This window comes from Archocentrus centrarchus, chromosome 10, assembly GCF_007364275.1.
Source record: "Archocentrus centrarchus isolate MPI-CPG fArcCen1 chromosome 10, fArcCen1, whole genome shotgun sequence".
Taxonomy (NCBI): Eukaryota; Metazoa; Chordata; class Actinopteri; order Cichliformes; family Cichlidae; genus Archocentrus; species Archocentrus centrarchus.
In genome coordinates, this window is record NC_044355.1 from 34,831,483 (window position 1) to 34,844,506 (window position 13,024).

At 38.6% G+C, this 13,024-nt stretch overlaps 1 protein-coding gene across 1 annotated transcript; it reads left to right on the forward strand.

Moving 5' to 3' along the window:
• The first annotated feature begins 2,449 nt into the window (after positions 1 to 2,449).
• LOC115786556 (fibroblast growth factor 4-like) lies at positions 2,450 to 12,537 on the forward strand. Its single transcript, XM_030738744.1, has 3 exons — positions 2,450 to 2,741; positions 7,578 to 7,681; positions 12,361 to 12,537. Exons 1-3 carry the CDS (start codon positions 2,450 to 2,452, stop codon positions 12,535 to 12,537), a joined length of 573 nt encoding a protein of 190 aa, XP_030594604.1.
• Positions 12,538 to 13,024: the final 487 nt, after the last annotated feature.

The following is a 13,024-nucleotide window of genomic DNA, read 5'->3' on the forward strand; positions in this document are numbered from 1 at the left end:
ATCAACCCTCCGCTGTTGTATAGTTCGCTATGTTTATTCATTTTACCGGTGACAGTGTTACAGGCACAGACTAAGGGAATTTTCTCAAAATGATCAAAACAAGAATTATATATATGCACTGCTTCACAAGAAGCATTTACATTAAATGTTTAAATCAGGTATGGTTTTTGTTTTCATATACACAGAACTTTTTAATTGCATTTCTTTAGTTTTTGCTGTTCTATATTTTTATAAAAATACAAGAAGGAAACTAAGCACAAACCAAGAAGCAGGGATGTGCAGAGGATAAAGCAAGAAGCATAGAAAAAGATATGGGAGTAGGGGAAACAAAAGATGATCTGACAGAGGTGGAGGGAAAGACAAGACTAAGATGACAAAAAATGACATCTACTTTCTTTTCATGATCACTTCTCCATAACCTTCAAGGAAAATGTTATGAGGTCAAGAAAGGGTAAAGGACAATTTAAGAGGACTCTGGAAAATAGAAGCATGGTGCACGGGGAATGACTGCACCTACACTAGACTTCTTAATAAAGTGATACTGGATGTCTGCTGTATTAAAACTCCATTACATGTACAGTACAATGCCCAAAGACTAGAAAATGTGTATCTTACTCCACCTCATGTGTTCATACTGTGTTGCTTCATGAAGGTCATGAAAATGACAACTGAAAAATATTTCATTGTAAAGTTTGGAATTTTAAAGACAAAGAACAATATAGAAATAAAAATAAAGTAATGATAATCCTAAAAGCTGAAAATAATATGACAGACCTAATATGCAAATATTTGCACAAGGCAACAAGTTGATAAGAAGCAGGTTTTATCACATTAGCGTAACGTTCAGCTGTGGATTTAACAGAGCCTCTCACTGAAGGTTCAAAACATATCAGCACATAATGGCTATTAATTACCTTTTATATTATCTTCCACTTGTCAGTTGGATGGTATGTCACTATGACAGCCTTAAGTTTTTTACATTTCATAAAAGATGAAGCATTAAAAGATCTTTTCTTGGTGTTTAAGTTTAGGGTTCAGCCAGCTCTTATAATGGCTACCAACCTCCAAAGACTAACATCATGTATCGGTTTATGGACAATGAGACATTTTTGGTAATTTTGCCTCTGTACACTGCCGCAGTTTATTTGAAAACACTCAAGATGCTTTGTGATGGTTGGTTATTACTGCTATTATTACTGTGCCAGCAAAGATGCCCCCTAAATGTCAGGAATGCCCACAGTCAAGCATTGAAGCAACGCATTTGTGTGACTGTGGACTTTGCAGTTCACACACTACTTCTGCATTTTGGCTTAATTTTGGTAAAAAACTAATGGCACAGTGTAATATATCATGTGTTGCTGTTCATATAAGGTTGTAATCAAATAACATCAGAACCTAGTAAGGTCAATGTGATTTTTTATTATGTCCCGATACATAAAACCTTTGAATTGAAGAAGTGTGTACTTTGTTCCTTTGCTTTTTCACTGTATTGGGTTTGTCTTCAGCACATGCTCTTGGGCTCTTTGAATTTAAAAGTTTTACAAACTAGTCGACTGTCCAATTATTTGTTTATATACAGCCATTAACATTTGGAGAAACGCTCAGATATGTTTGTCATATTTGATCATATTTGATATTTGCCATACTGTCTCTTAGCCTTGTATACCATAACTGGAAACCAAAAACCTGTTTTAGTTGTTGCTGTCTATCACCCACCTCGCCCTTACTCTGAGTTTTTATGTGATTTCTCAGACTTTCTATCAGATTTAGTGCTCAGTTAAGATAAAATGATTATGGTAGGTGACTGTAATATTCATGCAGATGTTGAAAACAGCAGCCTCAACACCACATTTAATTCATTATTAGACTCATTGGCTTCTGTTTTCTAAATGAGCCCACTCACCATTTTAATCATACTCTCAATTTTATCCTGACATATGGCACTGAAATTGAATATTTCATATTATTTCCTGAAACCTCACTTTTGTCAGACTGTTTTATCATTATTTACCATGTTTCTGTGTACTTGCGTGTTCCTCTTTGTTTTCTGTCACAATGTATTTTATTGATATCCCAGTTTGTGTTCTTCTACGGCATCTGTGACTCATAGACATATGAGATAGCAGGTGGTGTGTGATGTAATTTGGGGTACATATAAGTGTGTTCTCTGTCTGCTGGATCCACCTGAGGAGAAAGCAAAATTAAGAAACAGGAGACAAATCATTGGCAAACTCGACCCTGGTGGGTTTCGGGGTGTTTTTTTACATGTCTAAATATGCATACTGAAACTGTTCACTGGGCTTTAAAGAGTTCAGCAGTTGAGGCATTGTCTTCATAGTTTTTCTCTTAGTACTAAAGATTTTATGCCCATTTTAATTCTTAACAAGTGAACATTCAGTTGGAAAAGCAAAACACAATAGTTGTGTACCTTATGATTGGTGGGTAGAGCATGTCATCGCCAAGGTCCAAGCTCCCGCTTCTTCTGTATGGGATTGTCCTGTGCAGCTCCTCTGCTCCTATTCCAGTTATCAGGAGTGTGAGACAAACTGTACGAAGTGCTGGATCATTGGTTCCACCCAGCAGCAATGTTTGGGACAAGAGGGAAGTGACAGCGAGAGACGGAGAATACCTGCTGGGGATAAAAAGGCTCAGAAGGCTGTACTGTAATGTGGGCATCGGTTTCCACATTCAGGTCTTACCAAATGGGAAGATCACAGGCATGCATAATGAAAACAGATACAGTAAGTAATCTTGTCATTCCCTGCTTCTTCAACTTAAAAAAAAATGATGAAATGTCATGAAATCTAATGATATTAAAATATTTATTGCTTAATATTAACAAAAGACTAGATATCATGTTGCATAATTCTTGCAAGTAAATATCCTGTTTGATTTTTTTATTTCTACATTTTTTTATTATTTTGTATGTCTACATTACAAGATAAGGAATCACGCACTTGCATGATGTTCGTAAGAAGTTAAGAAGGAATTCCTTCTGAGAGTTTGACAAATAAAGCCAGCACAGAGGTGCATTCAACTTAAAATTTCTAATGGCCAGCAGGGGGCGACTCTTCCGCCTGCAAAATCAATAATATAGAAATCTATGAGAAAATGATCTGAGTCACTATTTCTAAGTGTCATTTAATACATGAAGTTAATTTTGTGCATTATAGTCCAAAACAGATGAAAATTGTTCCTCAGTTTGTCAGTCAGATCAACCCATCAACTAAACAAGCACATCTTAAAATCCCAGATAAGACTGGAACTCCATGGGTACTGGTCAAAAGTCTTCTGTGTTTGTGCCCATGGGGCAATTGTTGCTCTGGAGGCAGAGTGGGTCATCTCCATAAGGCTCATTCCTGGCTGCTCCAGTTCACATGTCAAAGTGTCTTTGGACAAGATACTAAACCCCAAAATGTGTCTGATGAGTCAGAGTGTGACTGTTAGTGACAGCTGGGAAAAGGCATAATAAATGAATGTCTGTGTGAATGAGTAAAAAGTGCTTTGAGTGTTCAGTTAGAGTAGAAAAGTGGTTAATAAGTACCAGGTCATTTACTTCATGGTTGTTTGGATTCATGTTTAATACTGCAGAATAGAGTACCAGCATGCGAAGCACTCAATACCCCAGGGCTCTCTGCTTAAACCAGCCAGTTATAAACCAGGCTTACAACCAGTTTTGAACTCAGGTACGACCTGCACAGTAAACTGTATGTACATAGAAATTTATAAAACCTATTGTATTTTTAAGCAAAGTTTAGGCTTGGTGTTTGACTTTCCTGTTGAGTTGGTACTGCAGTAGTACTGCTGTTTGGAACACCTTTTCAGGTTTAATGAATGAATTGCCAAACAGCTGAATGGAATTTAAAACAGGATCAATATGTTTCATGGGAACTGGACACAGACTCATTAATGAGCTGTCATACTGAAATGTGTTTAAATGTGGATTGTAAACTTCCTGTTCTGATTATCAGCTGACTGGAATAGTATCAACTAGGTTTTAAGAGCTTAGCAATTCTGGAGATATTTTTTTTGTCTTTTGTCTCTTTCATATCAGCCGTTACATACGTCGCCTGGTAAAGACAGATTTGTCTTCATACTTTTCTTGTGGATGGAAAAGAAGGGAAAAACAAAGCACTATATGTAGTGTGAATATAACAGTAAAATAAATCACCTAAAATTGGCAGGCATCCCCAAGCAGAGAGATAAGAGGAGCATATAGAGATCACAAAAGAGCAGGACAAAATACAAACTACATGAGCGAGAACACGGGCAGCAGCACGGTGGCACGGTACCTCCGGGTACTCCGGTTCTCCCACAGTCCAAAGACATGCAGTTACTGTGGTTAGATTAATTGGTCATTCTAAATTGCTCTAAAATGACTGTCTGTCTGTGACAGGCTGGTGACCTGTACAGGGTGTAACCTGCCTCTCGCCCTGTGTCAGCTGGAATAGGCTCCAGCCCCTCCGTGACCCTGAACAGGATAAGGGGAAGACAATGAATGAATGGATGGATGGATGGATGAGTGAGAAGAGAAAGAGTTAATGACACGCAGCAGTGACATATAAAATGCATTTGGAGGGCAAGAGATGTCTGAACCAATAACAACAAAATCAAGGGACATTCACAATCACCTGAACTACACTGTAATCCTAAAAGTAGGGAGGGTGTCTGCAATGCAATCCAAACATACATAAGAAAAATGAAGACTCCTACTCAGGTTTATGTGAACAAATTGGTCTCTATCAGATAAATTCAAACCAACAACCTGTTTTTTGGAGTCAGGGAAATGGACATACATGTATATTATAGGCAGGCCTTTAGTGTAAGTGTTTCTGGTTTAACTCCTTTAGAGTCAATCCTGTACAGATATCAGAAAACACAGACTTTCAAAATAAAGCCCAGTAGAGGCACTGGGAGCTGGACCACTAAAACACAAAGATTACAGATGATGTAACCCCAGATACAGCCAGCCACAAAGTTAACCAAGTCTTTCAGATAATGACAACAGAGAACCAAACGCACCTCCCTCTAAACTCACCTGCTGCACCAACCTGACATTTCTCCTCCCTGAGTTAAATAGACAGATGGAAGTTAAGTGGTTACAAACATAAAAACCACTGGTCCACAGACAGGAGCAGTGAGCTGAAATCAACAGTTGAACCAGACAAAGCTACCTGAGACGCTGTATTGAACTGCTATATAATTTAATTATTTGATGTAGTGTTAATATAACAGTAAAATAAATCACCTAAAATTGGCAGGCATCCCCAAGCAGAGATATAAGAGGAGCATATAGAGATCACAACAGAGCAGGACAAAATACATAATGAGAGAGAAGACAAAAGTTAATGACATGCAGCAGTGATATATAAAATGCACAGAGATGTGCAGTGAGGGAAATCCACTAGTAGTCTGAACCAATAACAACAAAACTAAGGGATGTGATTCCCAATCACCTGAACTATAACCTAATTATAAGCATAATCCTAAAAGTTGGGAGAGTGTCTGTCTCCTGAATGTAAGCATACATAAGAAAAGGGAAGACTCCTAATCATGTTTATGAGAACAAATTGGACTTAGATAAATTCAAACCAACAATGCACATATCTGTTTTTGCAGTCAGGGAAATGGATGTACAGGTGCTGGTCATAAAATTAGAATATCATGAAAAAGTTGATTTATTTCAGTAATTCCATTCAAAAAGTGAAACTTGTATATTATATTCATTCATTACACACAGACTGATATATTTCAAATGTTTGTTTCTTTTTTTTTTGATGATTATAACTTACAACTAATTAAAAACCCCAAATTCAGTATCTCAGAAAATTAGAATATTACTTAAGACCAACACTAAAAAAGGATTTTTAGAAATGTTGGCCAACTGAAAAGTATGAACATGAAAAGTATGAGCATGTACTGCACTCAGTACTTAGTTGGGCTCCTTTTGCCTGGATTACTGCAGCAATGCAGCTTAGCATGGAGTCGATCAGTCTGTGGCACTGCTCAGGTGTTATGAGAGTCCAGGTTGCTCTGATAGTGGCCTTCAGCTCTTCTGAATTGTTGGGTCTGGCGTATCGCATCTTCCTCTTCACAACACCCCATAGATTTTCTATGGGGTTAAGGTCAGGTGAGTTTGCTGGCCAATTAAGAACAGGGATACCACGGTCCTTAAAGCAGGTACTGTAGCTTTGGCACTGGGTGCAGGTGCCAAGTCCTGTTGGAAAATGAAATCTGCATCTCCATAAAGTTGGTCAGCAGCAGAAGCATGAAGTGCTCTAAAACGTCCTGGTAGACGGCTGCGTTGACCTTGGACCTCAGAAATCACAGTGGACCAACACCAGCAGATGACATGGCACCCCAAACCATCACTGACTGTGGAAACTTTACACTGGACCTCAAGCAACATGGATTCTGTGCCTCTCCTCTCTTCCTCCAGACTCTGGGACCTTGATTTCCAAAGGAAATGCAAAATTGACTTTGATCAGAGAACATAACTTTGGAGCACTCAGCAGCAGTCCAGTCCTTTCTGTCTTTAGTCCAGGTGAGACGCTTCAGACGCCGTCTCTTGTTCAAGAGTGACTTGACACAAGGAAACCCAGCTGAAACCCATGTCTTGCATACGTCTGTGCGTGGTGGTTCTTGAAGCACTGACTCCAGCTGCAGTCCACTCTTTGTGAATCTCCCCCACATTTTTGAATGGGTTTTGTTCCACAATCCTCTCCAGGGTGTGGTTATCCCTGTTGTTGTACACTTTTTTCTACCACATCTTTTCCTTCCCTTCGACTCTCTATTAATGTGCTTGGACACAGAGCTCTGTGAACAGCCAGCCTCTTTAGCAATGACCTTTTGGGTCTTGCCTTCCTTGTGCAAGGTGTCAAAGGTCGTCTTTTGGACAACTGTCAAGCAGTCTTCCCCATGATTGTGTAGCCTACAGAACTAGACTGAGAGACCATTTAAAGGCCTTTGCAGGTGTTTTGAGTTAATTAGCTGATTAGAGTGTGGCACCAGGTGTCTTCAATATTGAACCTTTTCACAATATTCTCATTTTTTGAGATACTCAATTTGGGGTTTTCATTAGTTGTTATTTATAATCATCATAATTAAAAGAAATAAACATTTGAAATATATCAGTCTGTGTGTAATGAATGAATATAATATACAAGTTTCACTTTTTGAATGGAATTATTGAAATAAATCAACTTTTTCATGATATTCTAATTTTATGGCCAGCAGCTGTATATTTATATTATAGGCAGGCCTTTAGTGTAAGTGTGTCTGGTTTAACCCCTTTAGAGTCAATCCTGTACAGATGTCAGAAAACACCAACTTTCAAAACAAAACCCAGTAGATGCACTGGGGTTGGAACACTAAAACACAAAGATTATCTTACAATATAGAAGCTGTTTTCTATGTTGTTTTCTATGGTGAAAGTGCCAATATTCATTATATGAAGTGAACAGTTTCACTGAGAAATATTGTACTTTAGACATGGAGCACTTTGGAGGTGATGTTAATATGCATTAGTGTGTTCTTTCATTTTTGATACTCCTGATCCTTTTCACATTTCACCCCAGCCCTTCTAGAAATTTCTCCCGTGGAGAGAGGAGTGGTGACTCTCTATGGGGTGAGAAGTGGTCTCTTCATTGCCATGAATGACAAAGGGAAACTCTATGGCTCGGTAAGAATCACCATCCATCCATCCATCCATCCAGCTGGAATGTTGTTGTTGCATATATGGGCTTGTGGTGCGTGCCTTGAGTTGGTCAAAAGCTCTCCACTAACACATAAGTCTATGCTGTCACCTTCCCCCATCAACTGTTCACTAAGATTTGTAATATATTTCCTCACACATTGTGAAACTGGCTTCATTTCATGCAGGGGTTTCTTGCTAAATGTTGCAGTCTTCATATTATCTATTAAGCCTTAGATGGGAATAAACAGTTTACCTGTTAAGTGTTAAATTATGGTTTAAAATGGCAGAATGAAATGACTGTTAGTTGGTGGTGGTAGTCAGCAATCCCTTTGGGTGATAGTTACAAAATAATGAATTTAATTGCTGTTGATTGTTATTAATTGTTTAATTTAATGTTGAAAAAAGCGTGCCTTATTTGTGATAGTTCTCACTAGGAGTGTTCAGTTATTTGGACTGTCAGTGGGTGATTTTATCAGAATGATTGCATAACCTTTTTAAAAGCTGCTCTTGGTGTCATTTTGGCTTTGATGTACCGCTCGATTTTGGCACAGGTTATTTTACTTTTAAGACTAAGGTTTCTGAAAAGAAAATAATAACTTTTGCTATTCAGTTAAAACTTTAAGACCTGAAAATTATTAGTTTTATTAAAATTCATAAGAAGTAAAAATGCTGTCCCCTCCAATCTTATTTACTCTCATGTTACAGTTCTTCTGGGTACATTCCACAGATAAATTGTTAGTAGGCCACTGTTTGAGTGTGCACTGTTGCTAATTTAGCCATAAGCTAAACACAAGTTAGTCACACAGTTAATCATCAGCTGTTGTCCTATATGTACACAGGTTTGATTTATATAGACAGACTTGCATACACAACTGAAGATTGTGTTACACATTCACAAGTCTTAATATTCTTAATATTCAATCTTACAAAGGTTCCAATAAATAAACTGTAAGGCTGCTATCAAAAATAAAGAGATAAGTTCCCCTCACCGATAAAGCAGTAATGTGTTAGCTTCAGTGCTCACATACGGCACAGAAAAAGAAACATGACACATGCCAAAGGCCAGAAACAGGACACCATGGAGTGCAGAGGATCAGGGAATATACACAGTGACTCACAGAGGCATGTATATGAAAGAGTGTGTGGTGGACATACATAAACACATTTTGCTTGTTTTTCTTTTAGTAGCTGTGGGTACAGAAAGTCAGTCATTTGTAGTGTGAAAAGGTCACCTCAAATTGACACTGATTTGCAAAGGTGGATGCTGGGGGTGAAGCACTGTTATCTGTGAACTGGCTGGGATGTTGCAGCACTATGAAAAAGTATTTGCCCCCTTCCTGATTTCTTACTTTTTGTATATTTTTGCATAGGCTGGTCTAAAAGCTCCCTGAAACCCTTCAAAACCATTAAGTCCAGAGTCAAATTTAAAATCCTTCTCCCATACAAGGTCTTGAATAATCTGACCCCATCTTATCTTAAAAACCTCAAAGTTCCATATCATCCCAACAGAGCAAAGTGCTATATTTGGGATTTGGGTATTTAAAAGTAGAATAGGATGCAGACCCTTCAGCTTTCAGGCCCCTCTTCTGTGGATCTAGTTCCCAGTTTGGATTCAGGAAGCAGACACCCTCTCTATTTTTAAGACTAGGCTTCAAACTTTCCTTTATGATAAAGCAGGGGTCTCAAACTCCCGGCCCGCTGGCCACTTCCAGCCCCCGCCCCCCCCTGCTTCCGGCCCATGAATTGATGTCAAAAGTATAATACAATTTGGCCCTTTAAGTTACTTTTTTAAATTTTCCTTTCCCCTTCAATTAAGATAACCATTTGTCATGTAATTTAAATCAGATATCCCTAGGTACCAGCGCGTAGGTCATTTGGTACTGGGCTGCACTAAAAAAATTAATTATTTCTGTTTTAATTATTATGAGTCTTAACGACGTTTTATTTTGAAAAATGGGCGGATTCTCTCCGTTAGATCTGTTACTCACTCTTGACACATGTCACAACCTTCACTGGTTCCCATACCTGTGGAAAGGCCTTTACACACCGGACACATAAATTTTGTGTGAATGTTTTCAATGCAGCTGTTCACACCAACTGCATCATTTCACAGGACGAATTTGCGGCATTTGTTTTTTTGGATCAAGTTCGATTTTTCTGACTTTCACAAGCAAACAAACATCTGACCAATCAAATTGCTGCATTTAGCAACATGTGAGCTTATAGCGGAAAACATGCACCCATATACTGAATAAACAGTGATGTAGGAACAATAAAATAAATGATGAATAAAATAAATGAGAAAGGTGTAAGAAAGAGGATAGGAGAGGAAGAAGTGAGGTTAGATTTAAAAGTAAAGACTGGCAAAACAAACTGAGGTATGCTAACTTTGTGTAATTCAAAGATTGTATGAAAACAGGTCAGTTTGCTGTACTGTATTTACAGTAAAGCTCTGTGTTGAACTGGTGCACAGTGTCTGTGTTCATGGTCAGAGTTACAGGTTACATCAGTGTAGCAGAAAAGAGTTTGAATCAAAGCTGCTGATGCTGAGATTCATTCAATGAATTAAACATTTATACAACCTGCTACTTTCACTTTCTTACTTTGAGTACATTTCAGAGCCTGTACAAGTGTATATATAGTATAGTATTGTATATATATATTAGTACAAGTGCTTGTGTTAGTACATAACACAGTGGCCCTCCACTGAGATGAGAGAAGCAACAGTGGCCCCCAGGTCATTTGAGTTTGAGACCCCTGTGATAAAGCTCATAGTTAGGGCTGGATCAGGCGACCCTGAACCATCCCTTAGTTACCCTGCAATAGGCCCAGGCTGCTGGAGGCTTCCCCTGATGCACTGAGCGTTTGTTCTTCATTCTCCCCTTTTCACCCCTCTATGTGTTTGTACATCCCTTTGCATTTAATCATTAGTTATTTTTAAACTCTCTTCCACAGTGTATCTTTTGTCCTGTCTCCCTCTGCTATCTTCTTTTGCCACCCCCAACTGGTCGTGGCAGATGACTGCCCCTCCCTGAGCCTGGTTCTGCTGGAGGTTTATTCCTATTAAAAGGGAGTTTTTCCTTCCCACTTTTGCTAAGTGCTTGGATTGGTGGTGGGAGGTCACGTGGTGGGTCGGGCCATCTACAGGAATGTGCATGGCCCCCCATCTCACTCTCCCTTCCCCCACCTGCCTTCCATTTTAATGCATTTCACTAATCCCTTTACACAGGTGGATGGGGCTCACACGTTAAAAGAAAAACAAAATTCCAATCAGACAATTGCAAAATGTATTGTATTAGTTATAATAATTTATAGATGTTCTCCAATCGGGAAATTGGGGAACAGATTTGGATAAAAGACTCCATATATTATATATAACCAAAAAAAAAATGGGAAAGTGGTATGGGTGATTTTCACTGGGGGATGGGTGAGGGCAGATGGGTCTGGCCGGCTGGGCTTTGTGGTTCTCCCTTTCCTCTATCCTTGCCTTTATCTGGCCACTTGGGTTCTTATCACCGTCCTGTGTTGTGATGTTTGGACTCTGGTGATTCTGGTGCCTCTGTTGAGAGGGGGGTGCCATTGCAATCACCACACTGCCTGGGTTTGTTTCTCTTAGTCTCTTTATCCTTGTTTAGGTGTCTGGATGCCGGCTTTCACCTCAGTGAAAGCTGATGACTTGTTGTAAAGATTTTCTCTCTCATAATGAGTCAAGTTCACCACTTTGCACTTCCTGGGGTGTGTTTCTAACCAGTGTCCTCTCATCTGAGGATGACACTTGGGGTGTTCTCCCAGACCTTGGCAAAGTGGTAACACATCCACATAATCTGTACTTGCTTACAATTGTTTGATGTTAGAAATGACTCCAAGAGACCTTCCCAACTTAATCTATAATCTCCTTCTTAGATCTTCACTGTGTTCCTTGGACTTTCCCATTGTTATGAGTATTGGTCAGGCCAAAGAGTGCTGTCAGACAAATCATTTTTATACTGGCAAAGTCAAACTACCAATTGTAGTCAATCATGATCACTAACAAGAATAACAATTAATATGCCTTGGCCTTGTCAAGTTAAGACACTGTAGAACCTTCAACACCACTTATTAAATTGTATTTGTATCTATATATTTGAGTCTGTATGTATAATTCTGGCCCTTGTGGAGTAGAAAAAAATCCAAAAAAGGTTGGTGTGCTGCACAATCACTCCACCTTGGAAAAAGAACAGAAATAATTAAATTAACAAAATAATTTAATTAACGTCTGACCACAACTGTAGAAACAGATTACACTGAAGAGTTCTAAAACCTAAATTGGTTATCCTGTGATATTGTTAAATAAATATGAGCATCAGGCAAGGTGAGTAAAAAAAACAATGTCATTGTTTAGGGCAATGCGATCTCTTTATATGTGTCAGTCTATGGTTCAATTGCATCCTTTATGGTGATGTAGAAATACTACATCAGTATTGCCGAATATAAAAGTGCAGGGTCTCTGAATGTAAAACATATTTAGACTTATCCATGCAAGATACTGGCTAAATACAGTGTAGGGCTAATGAATATCTACTGATGAGAGAAAAAATTCCCATGTGACAGAAGTTAAATACTGATAAATGCTGACTTAACAAATCTTTCTTGTTCCTATCTTTTTACCCTCCTCTTCTTCTCAGGGCCACTACAATGATGAATGCAAGTTCAAGGAGAATCTTCTGGCGAACAACTACAATGCCTATGAATCAGCCGCCTACCCTGGCATGTACATTGGCCTCAGTAAGATGGGCAAAAGCAAAAGAGGCAACCGGGTCACACCCAAAATGACCATGACGCACTTCCTTCCCAGAATATGAATTGTGATGTAAAAATGTTCAACAGTGTAGGCTGAAGTTAAGGGCTCTGTGTAGTCAGCACAAACTTTCATTTTCTGTTATCCTTCTACAGTGAAAACTCCAGCAAGCTAAAATCATTTTGACTAATTACAAGCGATCCTATTATACAAGCAACATTTGCAACAGTTTCAAGGTTCAAATGCACAAACCAAACAGCTAAATGTACTCTAAAACTACCATACAGTGACAAATCATGGAAAGAATCTTGAACTATTAACACTGGCAAAAACATCAATTTAACATAAGTTAAGTCTTTTTGAGCCCTTTTTTTTTAAATATGCACAAATGTATGTCAATTTGAGTTTTTGAGTAGGAGGACTAGGTTAGGACAATTGCTTGTGAACATTCCTATCAATCACCAATGACCACTACTTTGGTATGGGTTGCTCTGTATAAAGGCTCTCAGCCCCACTGACTTGATGTTTCTTTATTCATTTAAAAGTTTTAA

What these genes read in the sequence shown, in the direction of transcription:
- LOC115786556 (XM_030738744.1), top strand. Translation starts at nt 2,450, where the DNA reads ATGTCATCGCCAAGGTCCAAGCTCCCGCTTCTTCTGTATGGGATTGTC. An exon ending in GCATAATGAAAACAGATACA is followed by an intron (nt 2,742 to 7,577) that starts GTAAGTAATCTT and finishes ATTTCACCCCAG; the next exon opens with CCCTTCTAGAAATTTCTCCC. An exon ending in AAGGGAAACTCTATGGCTCG is followed by an intron (nt 7,682 to 12,360) that starts GTAAGAATCACC and finishes TCTTCTTCTCAG; the next exon opens with GGCCACTACAATGATGAATG.